Source organism: Carcharhinus amblyrhynchos, chromosome 2, assembly GCF_965287045.1.
Source record: "Carcharhinus amblyrhynchos chromosome 2, sCarAmb.v2.hapA, whole genome shotgun sequence".
NCBI classification, from domain to species: Eukaryota; Metazoa; Chordata; class Chondrichthyes; order Carcharhiniformes; family Carcharhinidae; genus Carcharhinus; species Carcharhinus amblyrhynchos.
This window is the reverse complement of record NC_137325.1, coordinates 129815939-129839021: the sequence shown is the minus strand read 5'-3', so window position 1 is coordinate 129839021 and position 23083 is coordinate 129815939. Positions and strand designations below refer to the sequence as shown.

Sequence of the window (23083 nt, the reverse complement as noted above, 5' to 3'; positions counted from 1 at the left end):
CATTCTTCATTTATGCAACAATTGTCATTCACTAGGTTAACTGAAGATGGGATCCAACAAAGTGAAGGTCAATCGCGTCCTCATGCGAAATATATTTCCAGAGGTTTTGGGATAATCCTCAGGAGTAAAGACTCAGGCTGATTTTCACTTTCCTAATCTAGGAATGGAAAGTCCAAATAGTATGCCCATTCTCACCCTCTTTTGAAAACTAAAGCACACGCCACAGAACCTGAAACACTCCTGGTCCTTATTCAATGCCATTATGGAATATATTTACCCACTGATCTTTTAGGAACGCTGGAAAATTGCAAATTAGTATCGCAATGTTTGGAAATTACTCCCATTGTCTATAGAATATGCAAGTATATATATTTTGAAATGAACACAGAAAATGCTGGAATTGCTTAGCAGGTCTGGCTGCACCTGTGGAGAGAGAAACAGAGTTAATGTTTCATCAGGCCTTTCATCAGAACCTGCCTGTCACATCTCCACCGGTACTCTTCTTCTTCAGGGAAACTCAATGGCGCTGGGAAAATTGTATGGAGGATGAAAAGACCCACAAATTAATGCACAAGACAATGGGTGCTCACCCCCAGGCCGGAAATTGCCGCCTGAGGTCAACGAACCTTTGCATGGCCCGTGGCCCACCCGCTATGATTCCTGTGACAGGCGGGACAGGAAAATTCCATGCAATGTATCTGCCTTTTGGGGTGGACATTTCAACAGCAGATAGTCTCGTATGTCAGAGAATGCACTGAACAACACATTCAGACTTCTTCCATTTTCCACCAATGAGTACCTGAATATGTGTGAGGTGTTCCTCAAAAATTCTGCCAACAAAGTTGATCAGAAAATTGGTTGCAAAAATTTTTAAGAATGCATCATGTAAATTAAGTTTTCATAGAAGAAGCTTGGGGCGGTACAGTGGCTGAGTGGCTCACTGCTGCCTCAGAGCGCCAGGGACCCATATTTGACTCCCGGCTTGGGCCACCATCTGTGCAAAGTCTACATGTTTTCCCTGTGTCTGCGTGGGTTTTCTTCGGGTGCTCCAGTTTCCTCCCACAGTCCAAAAGACATCTATGTGGGGATCCACAAGTAATGGATGAGATCCTAAATGAATATTTCTCATCAGCATTTACTACTGAGAGAAGCATGGATGTTAGGGAGCTTGGAGAAATAAGTAGCGATGTACATATTACAGAGAAGGAGGTGCCGAGAGTCTTAATGTGCATCAAGGTAGATGAATCCCCAAGACCTGAAGAAGTGTATCCCAGGACGTTGTGAGAGGCTAGGGAGGAAATTGCGGGTCCCCTAACCGAGATACTTGCATCATCGATAGTGACAGGTGAAATGCCTGAAGATTGGAAAGCAGCAAATATTGTGCCTTTGTTTTAAAAGGGCTGCAGAGAAAAGCCTGGGAACTACAGGCCAGTGAGCCTCACATCTGTAGTGGTTTAGCTGTTGGAAGGTATTTTGAGAGACAGGGTCTACAGGTATTTAAAGAAGCAAGGACTGATTAGGGACAGTCAGCATGGCTTTGTGAGTGGAAAATCATGACTCACAAATTTGACTGAGTTTTTTTGAAGGGGTAACCAAGAAGGTAGATGACGGCAGTGCAGTTGATGTTGTCTACATGGAGTTTAGCAAGGCCTTTGACAAGGTACTGCATGATAGGTTGTTGCATAAGGTTAAATCTCACGGGATCCAGGGTGAGGTGTCTAAATGGATACAAAATTGGCTTTTTGACAGAAGCCAGAGGGCGGTTATAGAGGGTTGTTTTTTAAACTGGAGGCCTGTGACCAGAGGTGTGCCTCAGGGATCACTGGTGGGTCCATTGTTATTTATCATTTATATTAATGATTTGGATGAGAATATAGGAGGCATGATTAGTAAGTTTGCTGATGACACCAGGATTGGTGGCATAGTGGACAATGAAGAAAGTTATCTCCGAATGCAAAGGGATCTTGATCAATTGGGCTAGTGGGCTGAGGAATGGCAGATGGAGTTTAATTTAGACAAATGCGAGGTGATGCATTTTGGTAGACTGAACCAGGGTAGAACTTACTTAGTTAATGGTAGAGTGCTGGGGAGAGTTACAGAACAAAGAGATCTAGGGGAACATGTTCATAGCTCCTTGGAAGTGGAGTCACAGGTGGACAGAGTGGTGAAGAAGGCAATCGGCATGCTTGGTTTCATCAGTCAGAACACTGAGTTGGGACATCTTGTTGAAGTTGTACAAGACATTGGTAAAGCCACACTTGGAATACTGTGCGCAATTCTGGTCACTCTATTATAGAAAAGATATTATTAAATTAGAAAGAGTGCAGAAAAGAGTGCTACCGGGACTTGATGGATTGAATTATAAGGAAAGACTGGATAGACTGGGATGTTGTTGTCTGGTGCATAGGAGGCTGAGGAGTGATCTTATAGAGATCTGTAAAATAATGAGGGGCATAGGTAAGGTAGGTAGTCAATACATTTTTCCAAAGGTAGGGGAGTCTAAAACTAGACGGCATAGTTTAAGGTGAGAGGAGAGTGATACAAAAGTGTCCACAGGGGCAATTTTTTCACACAGAAGGTGATGAGTGTCTGGAACAAGCTGCTCGAGGTAGGATAGAGGCGGTTACAATTTTGTTTGTTAAAAAGCATTTAGATAGTTACATGGGTACGATGGGTATAAAGGGATATGGACCAAATGCGAGCAATTGGAATTAGCTTAGGGGTTTAAAGAAAAAGATAGCTTGGACAAGTTTGGCCGAAAAGCCTGTTTCCATACAGTAAGCCTCTATGACTCTATGACATGCTGGTTAGGCGCATTGGCCATGCTAACTAAATTCTCCCTCAGTGTACCTGGAGAGGCACCATAGTGTGGTGACCAGGGCATTTTCACAGTAACTTCACTGCAGTGTTAATGTAAACCTATTTGTGACTAATAAATAAACTTTAACTTTTACTTTTGAACCTGCTTTCAGCAAAGATAGAGATCTTCAGTGTTTGGGACCATAAGCTATCCAGATCACTAGGCAACAAACATAGAGGAATAAATTCAATGACAATGTATATCTGTGGTCTGTAAGACTTTACCTTGCTGTCAGATCGATTGTACTCTAGATACAGTAGATGGAGGCAGAACTGGTGCTGAGTGTTTGCATCAGTCAATATATTATGCTCTGTATAGATTGGAAGCTGAGGCTGAAGAAGGCTTAAGATGACTGTCCAGACCCAAATTGTTTAATAACCAGAGGATGTTATTCATTTCCACTTCCCCATACTGCATCAGGGAGTATTTAAGTAAAGACTATCTAATTTGAATATGTAAGCAACACCGTCTGAGGATCTTGTGATTATCAGAAGGACTGTTCATTAGGGAATAGGACAAAGCAATGAACCACACAAAGTAAGGGAAATAGAGTAAAGTCAATCTGAAAGGAATATAATGTCTTACAGACCACAGGTTCAAAGGCTGACTGCATTCATTGCTGTCAGAAGGACAAAAAAAGTAGACTGATGTGAACGCTAGAAGATACGAGGCCTCAGATGTGCAGCTTCCTCAAGAAGCCAGGTCCACTTACAGGTGAGGTGTCAAGACAGCTCCCTTAAATACACTGAATCTCCACCATGCCTCTGGCACCAAGCTGTGAGAGAAACCTGTTTCCGTCACACATGGGAAAAGACAGCTCAGAACCAGGATGTCGCATTAGCAAGAAGTAACTGCTGGCTGAATACCAGAGAAAGTTTTAAAGATATTAACAGGGACGGCAAAGTAAAAGAAAAATGTCCAGCTGCCAAGTCTGGTGCAGAAATGAAGGAATGAGCAGGGCCAAAGGTAATTTGAACTGCCACACGGGGAACATGTCATCCAACTGCTTCCCTGCAGCAGATTGCTACGGTTCCACAGACTTTGGCATCTCTATCTCTACTTTTCAATATATTGCAAGAACGTTATACATTTTTTTTAAATCCAGAAACTGGCAATGCACCCAGATCAATACTTGTAAAGGTAAACACAAGTGAAGAAAATCATTCAACCAGTCTTAGTTTACCTATTCTACTTTTAGAGTCATAGAGTCACAGAGGTTTACAGCATGGAAACAGGTCCTTTGGCCCAGCTTGTCTATGCTTTTTTTTTAAACTCCTAAGCTAATCCCAATTGCCTACATTTGGCCCATATCCCTCTGTACCTATCTTACCCACGTCACTACCTAAATGCTTTTTAAAAGACAAAATTGTACCTGCCTCGACTACCACCTCTGGCAGGTTGTTCCAGAAACTCACCACCCTCTGTGAAAAAATTGCCCCTCTGAACACTTTTGCATCTCTCCCCTCTCACCTTAAACCCATGCCCTTTAGTTTTAGAGTTCCCTACGTTTTTGTTTCTAAATGACAATCCTCATCAGCCATTGAAAGAATCTAAGACTGAAAATTAGTTGGTGAGCTGCCACGTTGGTTCTCCTGGAAGTCAGCCACATGCAAATTTCATGTTGTTCCTGTGATTGGAAGTCTATGTCCAGTGGTGTTCCACAGGAATTGGCACAGGGTCCCTTGTTGTTTCTCAGTGTACATTAATGGTCTGGATGTGAAGAGGGGGGGTGGGGTGATGGTAAGTACGTTCGCAGATGATGTAAAAACTGAGGTAAACAGTAAGGAGCAAAGCCTTAGATTACAGGATGATATTGACGCATTGATTAGATGGCCAGAAGTGGCAAATGGTATTTAACCCTGAAAACTGTGAGGTGATGCATTTTGGGCAGACTAACAAAGCAAGGGAATACACAATGAATGATCGGACCCTAGGAAGTAAAGAGGATCGGAGGGATCTTGGTGTGCATGTCCATAGTTCCCTGAAGGCAACAGAACAGGTAGATAAGGTGATTAAGAAGGCAAAAGGAATATTTGCCTTTTTAACTATTTAACTAATGAAACAAGAGCAGGGAGGTTCTGTTGGAGCTGTATAAAATTTCTGTTAGGCAACAACTGAAGTACTGTGTGCAATTCAGGTCAGCAGACTATAGGAAGGAAGAGATTGCACTAGAGAAGGTGCAGAGGAGATTTGCCAGGATGTTGCCTGGGCTGGAGCGTTTCAGCTGTCAGGAGAGGCTGGATAGGCTGGGGTTCTTCTCTTTGGAGCAGAGAAAGCTGAGGGGGGACCTGATTGAGGTGTACACATTTATGAAGGGCAGAGTGAGGATAGATGAGAGGGAACATTCCCCTAAGTACAGGGGTCAATAACTAGGGGCCATAAAACTAAATTAAAGGGCCTGGAGATTTTTAGGAGATATGAGGAAAATCTTTTGCACCCAGAGGATGGTGGGAATCTATGACTCATTGCCTGAAAGGGTGGTGTGGCAGGAATCCTCGCAACATTTAAGAAGTATTTAGACAGGCATTTGAAATGCCACAACATACAAGGCTACTGACCAAGTGCTGGAAAATGGGATTAGAATGGATAGATGCTTGATGGCTGGCATGGACACGATGGGCCAAAGGGCTCCTTTCCATGCTGCAAACTTCTATGATTCTATGACTCTAATTTATCTGCTTGTAGCGTAGAGCTGTGTGACTCAGAAGGCTGCCAAGCAACATTCGCCGATAGCACACGATGCAGACAGCCTTCTGTTCTTAAATACTCTCTGTCCACCTTAAACGGAAGCAAGATGGAAGCACGGGAGGATGAATGATGTTAATCCATTTTAAACAAGGGAAATGGAACAGCAGTGCAGAGAGAAGGCTCCGGCGTCACAGATATGGAACTAAAGGCCATGATCACAGAGGTAGTTAGGAGGACTGTGGCCATGATTCTCTGGGGGATCCAAGAGACCGTTAAGGACAAATCTCAAAAGGCACTGAAGCAGGTGATCAGAGAGGCAAATTCCTGGCATCTGGATCCAAGGACAGAGCAGCAGTACCACACAGAATCAGTGGTTATGCTCACCGAATGCAGTTTCACAAGGTATTTCCTAAGCATTGTTCCACCGGCCTCTCAATGCATGACATCTCCAAAACTCATCCAGCAGCGCACCCTTACACTCCAGACTCATGCCTAACATCCAGATATTCCACCTCACCCTCACACACTTCCTAATGTTGTCAGCTCCACACCCACTTCTCACTACCTCCACATACCTCCAGCTACTCAGCAATGCCAGTCATGTCCACCCAAACACAAAGCAACACCATCAATGGCATTCTTCCCTCTCTCCTGCAAGACAAGGTAGGAAAACAATAGGAGGGAACAATGCAGATCTGGTGGGGGACAAGTACACCTGCATTTCCTGGGTCCAATGGAAGAGATGGTTCTCTGCATCATTGGGCAAACTGTCACAGAGGCCGTAGCATCCAACCTTGCTGAGTACATTGCTATGTACAGTTCTCAACACTCAACTCACCCTCAACCTGCTTCCAAAGGCTGGAAGATCCTGCCCAAGGTCAACGGACCTTTGCATGGTCTGTGTCCCATGACGAGCACACTGTTGGGGGGTGTGACCATGGACGTCTTTATTCCCACCCCACCCATTTTTCTCATTTCACCCTTCCCTTTCTGAGCTCCTGATTTCAGACGTCCCATAACTGCTGTCTGTCCAGCCACAGGAGTCCCAGGAAGAGGAAAGAGAGAAACACCACGCCTCTGATGAAGAAGTGTTTGATCTGACATTTGCAGCCATCGGCTCAAATACAGGAACTACATGTACTTTAAGAGGTCAGCAGAAAATCAGGATCAACAGTTGTTGAGTCACTGGGTACAAGTGGGCTGCAGCCAGGCTAAGTGCAATGGATATGCCCCACTGGAGGGCAAAGTTGTTATGCAAGACTCAGTGGGGCAATTTACAAGAGACTGCTCAATGAACATACACACCAAGATGCTGGGTGTGTGGGCTGGCTTGCCAGGCAGCCTCTGATGATTGTCAATGAACACAGAGGAGTCCTGCTTAAACATTAATCAATCCCAAAATATCTTCCATTCGAGCAAAATGTGATGAAAAATCCCAAAATGTGATAGAGTCTTTATCGTAAACTATCTTGAAAATGTGGTTCAGATTGACATTTTCTGTGCCTTTAATGTCATGTTTACTTCAACAAGGTCCCTTCTCAGTCGATTCTTTTCAAGACTAAAGAATTCCAGTTTCTCTACTCTCTCCTTTTAACTCAGTTCTTCAAAGCTGGGGATTACAGCATATTCATGTTTTGAATGCTGCCCTATGTCTTAATGAGCATAATTGAATATAGCAATAAAGGTGATGGTTGGCCAGCAGGCAGTTCCACTCTGACACAATTGAGATAATAATAAAGGCATCAAGACATATAATTAATGATGCTTTATTTCTTGCTGTTGCATGATGATTTGCCTTAGTAGGCAAGATTTTTCTTAGACGCACCAATCAATTCATTGGAAGCAAATGAAAGTTTACAGTGGGATTTTCCAGCCATGCTAGCCCAAAGACTGGAAGATCCTGCCCAAGGTCAACAGACCTTTGCATGGTCTGTGTCCCACCTGCTATGACTCCCAGGGAAGGCAGGATGAGAAAATTCTGCCCTACATCTCAACACATGCTCCAATCAGCAGCACAACTGGGATTAGAGAACAGTAGAGGCCAGTTCTACTAATATTTTTAAGGCCGGGTTAGATAGACCCTTGATTGACAAGGGAGTCATAGGGGACAGACGAGAAAGTAGAGGCCACAATCAGATCAGCTATGATGGAATCAAATGGTGGAGCAGGCCTGACAGGCCTACTCCTGCTCTAACTTTGTATGTTGGTATGTTTGAAGCACTCACTTTGAACAGGCAGACAACACTTTACCTCATGTAAGGAGATGTCTGCCTTGCACAATAGCTTCCGTAGTTCTGCCATACAGAAGACTTGCTTTTTTAAAAAACCTATTCTTGAATGAATGCCTGAAGGTTGCTAGAGGACAGTAAACAACAAAGCTGTGGAGGTGACAAATATTTTAGCTATGTTTTAAATATCCGTTCTAAATGTGTTCCAGAGATTCACTCAAAGGGTGGTGAATCTCTGGGATTCTCTGCCTGTTGAAGTGGTGGAGGCTACTTAGCTAAATATATTTAAGTCACGGTAGATAGGTTTTTGACAGACAAGGGAATTAAGGGTTATGGGGAGAAAGCAGGAAAGTAGAACTGATCCACTTCAGATCAGCCATGATCTTATTGAATGGCGGAGCAGGCTCGAGGGGCTAGATGGCCTACTCCTGCTCCTATTTCTTATGTTCTTATGTTCTTATTCGTTCTAACTTTGGTTTGGTTGATGTTCCTTCTGACACACTAAGTTGTCAGCCATGGCTCAGGGATAGCACCCTTGTGGGCTCAAGGCAGACTCGTAATTCAAACAGGGATTTTGGTGCAACGTTGGAGGAGTGCTGCACTGTCAGAGGTGCTGTAAAAGAACCCACAACACGAAACTAAGCAGTGTAAGCCAACCAACACTTAAAACAGAAACTCTGCTCATTTAGAGCATGGCTGCCTATGGGACATTGCTGTATATAAATTGGTTGTTTCCTACATTACAGTAGTGCCTATACTTTGAAAATTATTCAATTGGCTTCAAACTGCTGTGGGACAGCCTGTGGGCGTATGGAGTATAAACAGTAGCATAGATCAGTTGGACCAAATGGCCTGTTTTTGTGCTGTATATTCTATGTAAATTTCTTTCTGGGTTCTTTGTAGTCTTGGTGCCAACGGATGAAAATGATTTACTTTCTCCTAACACCAGGGCTGACATCAATGACCTTCCCAACATCAATCCCCTTCAGCTGATGTGTTTGGAGTTGGATCAGTAAAATAACAATGACTCATAGGAGATCATTCAGCTCACAGTGCGCTCGCTGCCCATCTACCAGGCAATCCAAAACCGATCCCACTGCTCTATTCTTACATCACAGCTCAACATCTCCTACAAACTTGTGTTCACTCTCCCCTTTAAAGACACAGTCGTCTGAGCCTCAACTTCCCACTGTGCCAAAGCATTACATGCTGCCACAAACAGCCAGTGGTACTTCATATAGCGTGCAAGAAACAATACTTTTCACTGTATACTATTATATGTGACAATAATAAATCAAATCAATTCAAAAAGTCTACTGAGAGAGGAGCGAAGAAAGAGGCTCCAAGCACCGTAACAGACATTATGTGCTGGCTCTGTACTGATATTCAGAGAAGCCATGGAGATCTATAAAGGCAGTGGCAGGTTGTTGACTCTGTGCTGCAGGCCACTTGGGCAAAGGGGCAACCCTTCGAAGCAGTGACATTCTGCTCGGCATTGCTGAAAAGTTGGTGTTGTGCCCGTGAGTCGGTGAAACCTCAGGACGCCAGCAGATCTCCGTCTCAGGAAAAGAGATTCAACCTTTGGGAGGTGAGCTGACTCTCAGTCAGAGCAACTGTAGAGGGAATTCAGAGGCAAAGACGTCTAAAAGTAGAGATTTGAAATCAGAGTTGTATAACTCACAGTGGAAAGTGACATTTGAATGCTGGAAAATCTCAGCAGGTCTGGCAGCATCTGTAAGGAGAGAAAAGAGCTGACGTTTCAAGTTCAGATGACGCCTTTGTCAAAGTGAGTCTGTACCAACCACAATCCCACCCAGGTCCTATCCCCATGCATTTACCTTAGCAAGTCTCCATGACACTAAGGGGCAATTTAGCATGACCAATCCACTGAACTTGCACATCTTTGGACTGTGGTAGGAAACCGGAGCACCGGAGGAAACCCACGCAGACATGGGGAGAATGTGCAAACTCCACATGGACGCTGACCCAAGCTAGGAATCGAACCCTGATCCCTGGGGCTGTGAGGCAGCAGTGCTAACCACTGAGGTGCCATAAAAAACATATCAAAAGAATGGGCAAAGACCCTTTTGTCCATTAAGGCAACACTGCACAGTCATGTGCATCATTGACTGGTTTTGAAGACTGTTCATATTTACATTATCTAAAGATATACGAGATGATAAACATGCTATGAACAAACAAAAACAGAAAATGCTGGAAAAGCTCAACATGTCTGGCATCATCTGTGGAAGGAGAAAGAGAGTGAACCTTTTGAGTCCAATATGACTCTTCCTCAGGAATTTCCAAGTAGTGTTGGGTTTGAAATGTTGAGACTGCTTCTCGCTCCACAGCTGCTACCAGATCTGCTGAGCTTTTCCCAACATTTTCTGTTGTATTTCCTAATTCCAACATCCACAGTATTTTGCTTTAATGCAATGAAGAATATGCATTGGGTATCATTATGAACAACGTGACATTAAAATGACACATGTTACCTAAAAAAGAGAATATGCCACTCTTACTGAATTAGTTTATTGCACTCAGTTGGCACTGTACACATGTTTAGACCATGTTAGAATATGCAGGTTATGCACATTCACTGGCGTTTCACTTGAGCACATACAGGGAGACACATAGATAGCAGCTCATTTCCCACTATCCGAGGGGGTTGTTCCTCAAGTTTTGCTTGGAATTCAGCCCCACACTTCTGATTTTTGACTACTTTGATAAAAGTCAATGGGGAAAAATGCAAATTATCTTAAAACTATACAGAATCTCATATTACTTGCCAAAGGTTAAAAGTCCTGCTAAAAGATGCAGGAGCAGTTGATGAAGCGTACATGAGATTCATACAAGAGACTAACGCAAAGTGTACAAGTGTAGAAAATGTATGGATGGCACAGTGGTTAGCACTGCCGCCTCACAGCCCCAGGGACCCGGGGTTCGATTCCTGACCTGTGCCTGTGTGGGTTTCCTCTAGGTGCTCCGGTTTCCTCCCTTGGTCTGAAAGGCGTGCTAATTAGGTGCATTGGCCATGCTAAATTCCCCCTCAGTGTACCTGAACAGGTTCTGGAATGTGGCAACTAGGAGTTTTCACAGTAACTTTATTCTAAGTCTACTTGTAACCAATAGATAAACTTTCAAACTTTGGATCTGACCAAGATGGCCATGAACAGGTCCAGGGACCAAGCAGTTGAGGGGGTTGTTTGACCCAGTTGCCTTCCTCTCTTCCGTTGTTACATCCATGCCTCATTATCCTTGGAGGGTGAACACGCAGTGTCCACCAGTATGCCAGATGTCTTCCACAACTAGTGGAAACTGCAGGAGTTGGAGTGTATCAGCAACCCTGAAAATGTTATTAAAATTTGGTAAGTTTCACAGTAGTATTTTTTAGTTACAATACCCATTTAAAGGGGGTGTTAATTTGTTTATTTTTAATTTTCTCAAAAGAGTACAAGGAGACACTTTTTGAAACTGTGATATGGTTGAATTAGGAGATATATGCTTGTGTAAAGTAAAGTCGCCATAGTCCCAGATGACCATAGGCTACTCTCCACTTTGAGGGGGAGAGCTGACTGGTGGTGAGAATCATCATAGCTCAGCTAAGGGACAAGGTTGAGAAGGCAAGGGCCTTCATGAATAACCTCAGCCTATATGGGAATTGAACCTGCACTGTTGGCATTGCTCCGCATCACAAACCAGTTGTCCAGCCAACTGAGCTCACCAACTGCTTGGAATGATGAACACTCTAAGTAAATATAAGACTGAGTAAGGATTGCCTCCAATCCTACCTTTTCCCAACTTGTTTTCCAGAGTATAACACATGAACCTGGAAACCAAAAAGCACACTAAACGTTCAGCAAGTAGAATCTGAATAGCGTGTACTATTGGATTTCCTATAGAGTCTATACTATAATGTATACGCGGTGACGCAACACCAGCGCTTTTGGGAATTGAAGGAAGGAGTAGACAGAGCTACAGCTTTGATCAGTATTTCTGTCCTTTTTTTTAAGATCTGCTTTGATTAACTTCTGAATGCAATTTGATATCAAGTTTTGTGAAATGCCAGTACGATCATGTCTCTGGAGCCAGGAAGGAACGCAAACAAAAATGAAATTTTAAAACAGGTCTCAAGTGATTTTCACTGAAACGAGAAGCTAAATCTTCAGCCATTGATCATGCACAATCTAAACCTCCTCTCATGTTACTCAAATGAACTAAGATCAGTCTTATTGGCCCTGGAGTTCCTTTCATTTCAATATATTCACCTCCTTCTCAGGAAGAACACCAGCTGCGGTTAACCATTCTCTTAAATATCTAGAAAGCATGAACTTGCATTTTTAAACAGCACGTTTCACAACCTCAGGATGTCCCAAAGCACTTTACAGATAACAGCATACTTTCTAAGTAAAGCCAATGCTGTACTACAAAATGAAAGAGGATGGTGCTGATGCTAGTAGCTTTCTGGAATTGTAACTTTAATTTATGATGCCCCCCGATCTGGACTCCTCCCTAAAATGAAGAAAATGCATTGGGGTTTATGGGTAGCCAACCAGCACTGGGAGAAGCCAAGTCCAACCATTCTCGAGGTTGGAGAGGTCAGATCCATTCTGAGATCAGAGCTTCACCTATGTGAAGCTGGCAAGCTGCAGGGCACCTCAGTGCAAGCCCTCCGTATTTAGGCCAGCTTGATATTGGACATACGAGGTAGATCTGGTACGGAAAGGGAGAAGAATGGGCTGGCAGCAACCCAGATTGTGCCCCTCGGCCCTCACTAATATATTTTAAAGTTTACCTTTTCAGAAACTGTCAAGCTCTGAAATTAGTTGGGCAGGGAGAGAGTGACACAGTTCAAGCCATCTTTGAGACTGAAATACACCATAACAGGAGCCTACTGCCTGGCTGTCGAGATGTTGGATGTTCTGAAATTGTCAGTATTAATGAGGCAATAAGTCTCATTATGGGGCTGTTACCTTCCTTCTAAAACCCATTACAGCAAGATGCAATCAACCCCATCTTGCGGATGACAAATCTTATTCAATAAAATCCACAATGAGAAATTATAGCTGCAAACTCCTTTGTTTTGTTTGAGAGAGAACCTCAGGGCACACTGCCAGACAATCCCTGATCTTAGTTCCATGTTATCATTGTAAGTGCTAAGACACTGGCCGGAACTTTATCATATTTGAACAGAGTGTTGCAGAGGGTAGGAGGTAAGATGGTGTGGAAACCGCAAACCCCAGCGGCAGCTTTCTCCGCTGTGTTGTTAGGGACTCAGTACAAAAATATCAGAGCGGCAGGTCTCATAACATTAGGAAGGGCAACTGATACAAAAACATTAAAATAGAACTCTCCCTTTGCGTGGAACACCTGTCTCCCCATGGAAAACCCCCCCTGCCCACCCTGTGTCAGGGTGCTACCGAGGCAAGACCCACTCTCCCCGGGGGATGTGCTCACCTGCACACCTCCAGCGGGTTCTGCTCACCAGGTGAACATCATGGGAGACCTGTCATGGTTCATGTCAGTGACATGAATGACAATCTAATGGGGTGGGGTGGGGAGGTGGGGGGTTCCGTCAGGAGTAAAGGCTTGATAATTATATTTAAATATATTTAAATGTAGATCCCGACATTCATTGTTGGGATTCCCATTACAACACTGGCAGGGGGTGGGAGTAATCAGAACGGGAAATCCCACTGGCATAAAACACGCTTAAGAATTCTTCTGGGATTTCTTCCTCGCCACTGGGATGGCACAGTGGCACAGTGGTTAACACTGCTGCCTCATACCTCCAGAGGCTGGGTTTGATTCCCGGCTTGGGACATTGTCTGTATGGAGACTGCACATTCTCCCCATGTCTGTGTGGGTTTTCTCCGGGCACTCTGATTTCCTCCCACAGTCCAAAGGTGTGCAGATTAGGTGCATTGACCATGCCAAATTGCCCTGTGGTGTCCCAGGACGCATAGGTTAGAGGGATTGGCAGGGAAATATGTGGGGTTACATGGATAGAGCCTAGATGGGATTGTTGTCGGTGCAGGCTCAGTGGACCGAATGGCCTTCTTCCGCACTGTACGGTTTCTACAGTTTCACTAATCTCACCCCCCTCCCTCCCAAAAGCAGGAACATAATTCCTCACATAGGAACATAGGGATTAGGAACAGAAGTAGGCAAATTCAGCCCTTCGATCAGATCATGTCTGATCTCTCCCTGGTCTCAAATCAACCTCCCCACCTGTTCCCCATATCCCCTTATCCTTTTTGTTAAAATTAGGAATATACCTATCTACTTCTCGAAACCATTCAACGATTCAGACTCCACCATGCTATGGGGCAACGAGTTCCACAAATTCACCACCCTGAGTTCCTCCTTATCGCAGTGTTAAATCTACCACCTCTCAACCTACATACTTGTGACCTCTTGTTCGAGATTGATCCATATATTTGGTCTATATTTACTTTGTCATCCCTTTTAAAATTTCATATACCTCAATCAGATCCCCTCTCACCCTTCTAAAATCCAGTGGGTATAAGCCCAAACTGTTAAATCTCTTCCCACTCGTCTACCCTTTCATCCCCGGAATAACCTCTCAGTCTCTCCCCATTGAGTCACTTGCAAACTCTGAAGTACAGCAGTTAAGAACAGGTCTAGAATCTGATAGTATTGCAGAACAAAATAGCCTAATCCGTAGTGACAATGCTGTTAACGTGGCTTATGTCGATTTTCAAAAGCATTTAATATGGTGCCACAAAAAAAACATGTGAGCAAAATTTTAATCTTTTGAATAAAAGGGAAAGTAGACACTTAGATAAGAAATTGGCAAAGTGACAGGAACAGAGAGAGAGGAAAGTTTGTAGTGGAGTTTCCCAGCAGTGAGTGTTGGGGCCCTTCCTCTTTCTGGTACATATTAATGACCTAGACTGTAGTGTGCAGGGCATGATTTCAAAATTCACAAATGATTGAAGATCGGAAACACTGTCAACTCTGATGAAGATAGCCTTGAACTTCAAAAGAGCATATACATATTAATGGATTGGGCAGACATGTGGCAGATGAAACTCAATAAAGAGATGTGTGAGATGAATCATTTTGGCAGGCAGAATATGGAGACATGGTACAAAATAAAACAAGAAACTCTTAAGGAGGTGCAGGAACAAAGTGACCTTGGTGTATAAGTACATAAATGATTGAAGGTGATAAGGCATGTTGAAAGAGCAGTTAATAAAGATTATGGTATTCTAGGTTTTATTAATGGGGCATTGAGTAAGGAGATCATACTGAGCTTGTGTAAGACACTAGTTAAACCTCATCTGGAGTACTGTGTCCAGTTCTGGGTGCCATACTTGAGGAAGGATGTGAAGGCCTTGGAGGGATTATAGAGGAGATTCACAAGGATGATTCCAAGGATAAAAAACTGTAGCTATGAGGATAGATTTGAAAGGTTGGGTCTGTTTCCTTGGAGGAAAGGCTGAGAGAAGACTTGACAGAAGTATTCAAGATCCTGAGAAGTACGGACAGGGTAAATAGTGAGAAACTGTTCCCACTCAAGACAGCATCAGGAACTAGAGGGCACAAATTCAAAATAATGGGCAGAAGGAGTAGGTGTGACGTGAGGAAATGTTTTTTCACCCCAAGTGTGGTTGCAATCTGGAACAAACTTCCTGAGAGGGTGGTGGAGGCAGAGTTTGATTGGGGTATTCAATAGGGATTACTATTCAATTGAAACTAAAGAAAGAATGTGCAAGGTTATAGTGACTAGAATGGGTAGTGGGATGAGGTAGAATATTCTTTTAGCAAGCCAGTGCAGCCTCAATGGGCCTCCTTCTGCACTGAAAAATACTCTGCAATATTGGCTGATCTCCAGTGATGGTACATACCTTTAAGTCGAAGGGATGCTGTTTTTTAACAATTGGAATTTATCAATCAAGCGTGGAGGTAAAATTTTACATAAATTAAGTGTGAAATTTACAAGACATGTTCTATGTGCAAGATATTTAGTAAAAACTGGCAGATCTGCTGAAGTTTTATTAATGATATAGGCTTGATTCCAATTAGATTTCCAACATCAGAACAACAAGGTGGTGAAATGCCTTTAACAATGCTCATGAAAGGCAACATGAAACTGGTGGCAATTGTACAAAATACTAATGGACAGGAAATCTGCAACAATAAAACACAGAGTGGTAGACAGGAAAGTCATAGAGTTTTACAGCACATAAAAAGGCCTTTGGGCCCATCGTGTCCATGTTGGCCATTAAGCACCTATGTTAATTCCAATCACGCAGCCTTTTACCCAATGGCATTTCAAGTGCTCATCTAAATGCTCTCTAAGTGTTGTGAGATTTCCTGCCTCTGCCACCCTTTCAGGCAGTGACTTCCAGATTCAGACCACTCTGAAAATCCACTCTGAATCTCCTGCCCCTCACTTTAAATCTATGCCCCATTATTGGCCCCCTCCACTCAGGGGAAAGTCCCTTACTGTCTACCCTACTTACGTCCCTCATAATATTTTGTACACCTCGATCACGTCCTCACTCAGGCCTCTCTGTTCTAAGCAAAACAACCCTGGACCAACCCTCCTCTCTTCTTGATTGAAATGCTCTGGCCCAGGCAACATCCTGGTGAACCTCCTCTGCATTCCTGTCTGTTACTTTGACCCACCATCCACTCCTGAGGAGAGCACCATTTTAATATTCGAGGGTGAGCACTCACGCCGGTAGCAGCACATGGCACAGAGGAGGTGGAAACTGGAGTAGGTGGCATGCTGAGAAGGAAAGTCCAAAGCCTGAACTGAGTTCCCGAAGGTAAATGGGGAAACAGTTGCTTAATTTCTTGAAGAGTACTGTTTGACCTCTCTTCCAACAACAGACCGATCCTTTTGGCACTCACTCCTATCTGCCTCTCCACTTTGGACTACCATCAGCACAAAGGGTGCAATGCCTGCCCGTGGTTCCTGCTTTCTATCAGGAGCGTTTCACATCAAATTCCCAAGGAAACCCCCAGAAACACACACAAACTGGGAGCATCACGACAAGAGCTGGAAGAACATCTTCTTCTCTGCTATCATCAGACTTTTGAATCGTCCTACCTTACATTAAGCTGATAGAACAAAGAACAATACAACACAGGAAACAGGCCCTTCGGCCCTCCAAGCCTGCACCGGTCATTGATCCAACTAGACCATTTGTTTGTATCCCTCCATTCCCAGTCTGCTCATGTGACTATCCAGATAAGTCTTAAACGATCCCAGCGTGTCCACCTCCACCACCCTGCTTGGCAGTGCATTCCAGGCCCCCACCACCCTCTATGTAAAATACGTCCCTGAGTTAAACCTCGCCCCCTTCACCTTGAACCTGTGACCACTCATGATCGTCATCTCCGACCTGGGAAAAAGCTTCTCACTGTTCACCGTATCTATGCCCTTCATAATTTTATACACCTCCATTAGGTCTCCCCTCATTCTCCGTCTTTCCAGGGAGAACAACCCCCGTTTACCCAATCTCTCCTCATAGCTAAGACCCTCCATACCAGGCAACATCCTGGTAAACCTTTTCTGTACCCTCTCCAAAGCCTCCACGTCCTTCTGGTAGTGTGGCGACCAGAACTGGATGCAGTACACCAAATGTGGCCTAACCAATGTTCTATACAGCTGTGACATCAGACGCCAGTTTTTATACTCTATGCCCTGTCCTATAAAGGCAAGCATACCATATGCCTTCTTCACCACCTTCTCCACCTGTGATGCCACCTTCAAGGATCTGTGGACTTGCACACCTTGGTCCCTCTGTGTGTTTATACTTTTGATGGTTCTCCCATTTATTGTATAGCTCCCCCACTATTTTAGTTCTACCAAAATGCATCACTTCACATTTATCTGGATTAAATTCCATCTGCCACTTCTCTGCCCAATTTTCCAGCCTATCTATATCCTGCTGTGTTCTCTGACAATGTTCATCACTATCTGCAAGTCCAGCCATCTTTGTGTTGTCTGCAAACTTACTGATCACACCAGTTACACCTTCTTCCAAATCATTTATATACATCACAAACTGCAGAGGTCCCAGTACAGAGGCCTGCGGATCTTTCTTTTCACCCTATCTGTAACTGCAACACTGTACTCTGCACCCTACCCTACCCTTCTCACTACGAACTCTATGAACAGTATGTTTTACCTGTATAGCAAGTAAGAAACAATACATAAGATCATAAGAAACTTCTCATTGTATTCCGATACGTGACAATAATAAATCAGATCAATCACACATGAATGACTTTCTGAAAGAATTTCTAGAGAGCTGGAAAGTCAGCAAATCATGCACCTTACTTTGGTGACTGGCCATTCTCCTACCATCCCTACTTTGAACTCCATCTTATCCCAGCACATCCCCCGCCCATCCTGTTTCATGCAATTCTTGAGTACAGGTCGCTTTGGCAGCTAGAGGTACCTACAAAGTCCATCTCAAAAACAAAAGGCTAAAAAATATGTTTAGTTCGATGATAAACTGGATGACGTTACTCCTTCCCCCACTTGTATGTATATCCAGTGCAGCAGGGATAGGCAAACGGCAGCTTGCGAGCTATTATTAGCGATCAACTCTTAGTGATGCAATGCAACATGATATTGTTGGAAATTTTAGCATAACAACCTGGAAGATTTGCTGAATAAGTTCAGAAAACACAAGACATCTAACCACAACATTTGCAATTCATTTAACGATATTACCAAACCACTCCACGGACACAAAGAGGTAAAGAAATGTGACCCAGAACATCCATTATTTCTACTCCAACTAACCACTTTCTTAATTATCTAGCTGGATGAGCATTGTGCAAAACAAAAATTTCAAACGAACCACAAAAGGTCCCAAATGATCCAAAATGTCAGTCTCTTCTTGTGAATCAATTTTGCCCACCTGTTACATTCTCCAATCCCTTCTCTTTCCAAAAAACATGACCTTCTATTGAACCTACTATATCTCACTGATCTTCCCTGGAACTTACTGCAACCCAATTCCCCTTTGATTCATAACTTTTAATCCATTTTCCTCCTGATATTTGAGTTGTTCCTACCATGAATTAATTTGTCGCGATCAATGCCATCAGTGCCTTTCATGGTCTTGAATGCATTAGTTTTCTGAGGCTGGTTTTCACAACTAAGGTATTATATAAATGCTTCCTGTTTACTTCTCCGTCATGTTTAACTCGGAGAATTTCCAAATGAGCCTTCACAGTTAGCCTTTGATTTCATCCTTCATTAATGTAACAATATTCTGTTTATCGCCAATGAAAGAAACATGCTGTTGAAGCTTTCTCTTTTGCACTCGTCAGAGCAATCATAAGAATATCAATTGTAAAGGGAACAACAATTTATACTGCATGAGAAGAGAGTTCTGATTGGTTGGCAAGTAGACTTTGATTAGTAGAGGCATTGCCATGGGGAAAGCATCAGAGAATGTGCCGGGGAACAGTTAACTGCCAATCTTTTCTTTAAATTCAAGCGGACTGGTCAAGCGATTGCCCCGAGCTATGAACCAGGGAATGGCTATCCCCAAGCATTTGCTTAATTGGAAAAAGACACAAACATGTGGACATGCTCCTTTTATCTGCAAAGGACATGGTTTATGTCTGAATATATGTAGCTTCTAGCACACACTGCCACTCTGACTGATAATCTTATATTGGTTGTCAGTATAATTTTTAGCACAATCAGGATTATTCTGCAAGTGTTCACACACAGGGCCTGTCATTTTCAGACAGAAAGAGTGTGTCCTTGCATTGCACCTTTTCCCACCAAACAGTGTTTGGTAGACAACCATTCCCATGGCTTTTTCCCCCATGGGAATGCCTTGTCCAGAGTAATCCCGCCCAGTTTGAAATGTAGTAAAATCTTGTCAGTTAACTGTTCCCTGGCACATTCTCCATGGCAATGGCTCCATCAATCAGAGTTCAACTTGGCAACCAATCAGCACTCTCTTCTCCTGCAGTGTAAACTGTTGTTTCTTTATAATCCTTACCTCTGAACTGATCAGTGCAAAACGAAAAGCTTCAGCATCATGTCTTTTTTTTAAGCACTACTTAAGTTCTATATCACCAAACGACCAATATCCTGTTTCTTGTGCGGGCATTATTAACATTCATGATGTCAGTTTAACTTAATCAAAGTATGTAAAAAAAAGATATAATGACGGTGAACTTCAATATCGGTCTTAAATTATACATAAACATATTTACTCTGTTCGCAAAGAATTCTCGAGCTATTAACAGCATTAAAATGTGAACACAATTTGGTATTTGTGTCAACAAATGTCCCTTTAAACAAACCAATGCTGTTTGAAAGTTTATTTGCCTCTTCTCGATATCTTTAACACATATTGGACCTTTGATTAAAGCACATTTCGACCGATCGAGACCCAATTGTTGCCAACGTGCCGGAATAAGAAAATATCTAATGTTGCTCTTTGCCTAATGCTCGTTTTCCTGCTATCCTCTGTGGATGGTTAAGGTGTGCCGAACCCGAGTTCAAGTTATCTTTAGGCAGCTATCGCACGATATCACACTGAGGAAAATTAGCATTTCAGATAAACTGCGATTCGCACGCCCGTCCGAGCCCTGTCCCTGTGTTGTACACCAAAACCGCAACATCAGCAAAAGAGCAGAGAGAGAGAGCCACAGTCTGATCTTTCCCTTTACTCTGTGCACCCGAAAGATGCATCAGGACTTTGTATATTCAGCAGCGTGGGACAGGAGCTTTGCCCAGTTATCTTTTATTTGGTTTTGGCTACACGATCAGTTAACACCTATGGAAACATTATCTCAATTAAACGCAGCTCCCCATTCATCCTGGCTGCAACTCGAATAAACACCCCAGTTAAGATTATCCAGTCACACTCAATATATATGTATGTGCATCTATGTGTGTATATATAAACACACACATATATTGAGCTGTTTATACTTATGTATATATACACACACACACTTGTATGTACACACAATTGCTCTCTATGGATAAGTGTATACATACACACAAATAGAGCAATTGTGTGCATATATACACCCATATAGTATGTTTGCATACACATATAGAGAGCAATTGTGTGAGCATATATATTCACACACATACATAGAACAGTTGCGTGCGCATATATATACACATATGTAAAAAAACAACTGTGTGAGCACACACACACATAACCACACTGTCAAGCCGGGACCAGGAGACGTCGAGTGTACCATAAATCACAACGTGCGATCAATCCACTTGCAAGCAGCATTTATTAAATTGGACCACGAGAAGTATTTCCAGTGATTTGTACAAACAGGGTGGTTAATAAGTTGGGCGGGGGGGATTCAGTCTCTCAGATGGGGAAAGTTGAAGGCGGTTCCCCATCAGCCGGAGGCTGGGTGACAAGTGTCCCTCACACACTGGCAGCTTTGCACCCACAAGGCGCTCAATCCCATTCACCATCTCAGGCACCGGGAGCTGACAGACTTCTCTCCGGCTGAATTGTCGCATCCCCAGTACCAGCCTGGGAGCCGGATCCTATCTCAGCGGCTGCCTGCCACACCTGATGCACTGAGCAAACAGGGGCAGAGGGAGAATCAAACTCGCCCAGACCGCAATTTAATCATATTTTAACCACGATTGTAAGAAAAATATCGCCAGCAAACTCACCGAATTTCCTGTCGGCGCCGGCGGTCAGGAGGAGCGACAGGAGCAGCAGGATGGAGTGGAGCAATTCCATCATTCCTCATCCATGGCACTTTGCACTAACAATCCATTCCTGGGTGATGAGGAGGAGAGGGCAATGAGTGTGGAGTGTGATGGGTGAGAGGGAGCGCCGCTCTCCGCCTGTCCCCGCCGCTGCGCTCGAGCTCGGCCCCCCACCACCCCGCGTGGCCTGTCAGTCACCGAGTCAGCCCCGCCCTCACAGCGTGTTAATCACCTAGTTAGCCACGCCCTCGCTGCGTTTCAATCACCCAGTCAGCCCCGCCCTCACTGCATGTCAGTCATCCAGTCAGCCCCGCCCTCACTCCCTGTCAGTCACCCAGTCAACCCCGCCCTCAATCAATGTCAGTCACACAGTCAGCCCCGCCCTCATTGCGTGTCAATCAGCCAGTTAGCCCCGCCCTCACTGCATGTCAATCACCCAGTCGGCCCTGCCCTCATGACATGTCAGTCACCCAGTTAGCCCCGCCCTCATCATGTCAATCATCCCGGACGGCCCCGCCCTCCCGTTGGCCTGTCAAGCACCAAGTCAGCCTCGTCCCCTCCAGCTGCTCGTTCGGCCCCGGGTGGCCTGTCAATCATCGCAGCCAGCCCCGCCCCCTCTGCCAGCGATAATGGGGTGCTGCTCCTCCCACCAGACGGACTGTCAATCAATTGAGCCCAGCCCCGCCCCCTTCAGCACTGCACATTCATTGATGAACTGTGAAAACGTACAGGTCCGTAAGAGTGGGAACCACCTACTCTCTATTCTCGAAAGCTCTATTGTCCCTCACTGCACATTCCCCTCACTGTTTTGTCCTATTTTATAGCTCTCGCCTGGGTCATTCATCGCCAATAGTCTGGTGGCAGTTCATTCCTTAGTTGATATTTACACTTTAAGCCTCGGCGCTCGTTTCTTTGATATGATGTCCTGGTTTTTGCTGTAGCTGAAAACGGCAGTGATCGTCGTCTGGGGTCTGTGGATATTTTTATTTATTAAAATATGACACTGGTGACCGTACTATGCCCCGGCGTTCGTCTCCAAAGGGCAAATTTTAATTTCTCCAGCGCGCAAATGCAGGTAGCCTGAGAAATTAAATGGATCCATTAAAAGGGGCAGTTCAGCTGAAAGAACAGCTTTGGAGGCCCGCTGGCACCGTGGGAGCCAAGTATTCCAAGACATGGGATCTTCAGACAGGATAAGAAAATTGTGGAAAATACTGATGATGTAATCGACATTAATAAAGAGTTGAAAGACTGATCAAACATCCACTATCTTTTTTTAATTCAATCAGGGGATATGGGCTGGCCAGCATTTATTAGCCATCCCCAGTTGTCCTTAAGGTGGTGGTGGTGAGCCGCTTTCTTGAAACATCATGGCGCCAGCAGCCCTCTCAAGCTGTTCTTTCAGCTGAACTGTCCCTTTCAATGGACTCACTTCATTGCTCAGGCTACCTTCATTTGTGTGCTGGAGAAATTAAAATTTGCCCTCTGGAGACAAATGCCAGGGTATTGTAGGGTCACCAATGTCATTAATAAATAAAATCTCACTAACTGTCCTGGCTGGAGATAATACATATCTCTTTAACCTGTGCTTAACTC

General features: G+C 44.0%; 1 protein-coding gene across 1 annotated transcript in view; it reads right to left on the bottom strand.

Moving 5' to 3' along the window:
• The window catches only part of ptprn2 (protein tyrosine phosphatase receptor type N2), an 891364-nt gene extending 869750 nt beyond the window's left edge, over positions 1–21614 (bottom strand). The window contains exon 1 of the mRNA XM_080212823.1: positions 21449–21614. Coding sequence (XP_080068949.1) covers positions 21449–21521 — 73 coding nt within the window. The 5' untranslated portion in view covers positions 21522–21614. The remainder of the gene's footprint in view (positions 1–21448) is intronic.
• Positions 21615–23083: the final 1469 nt, after the last annotated feature.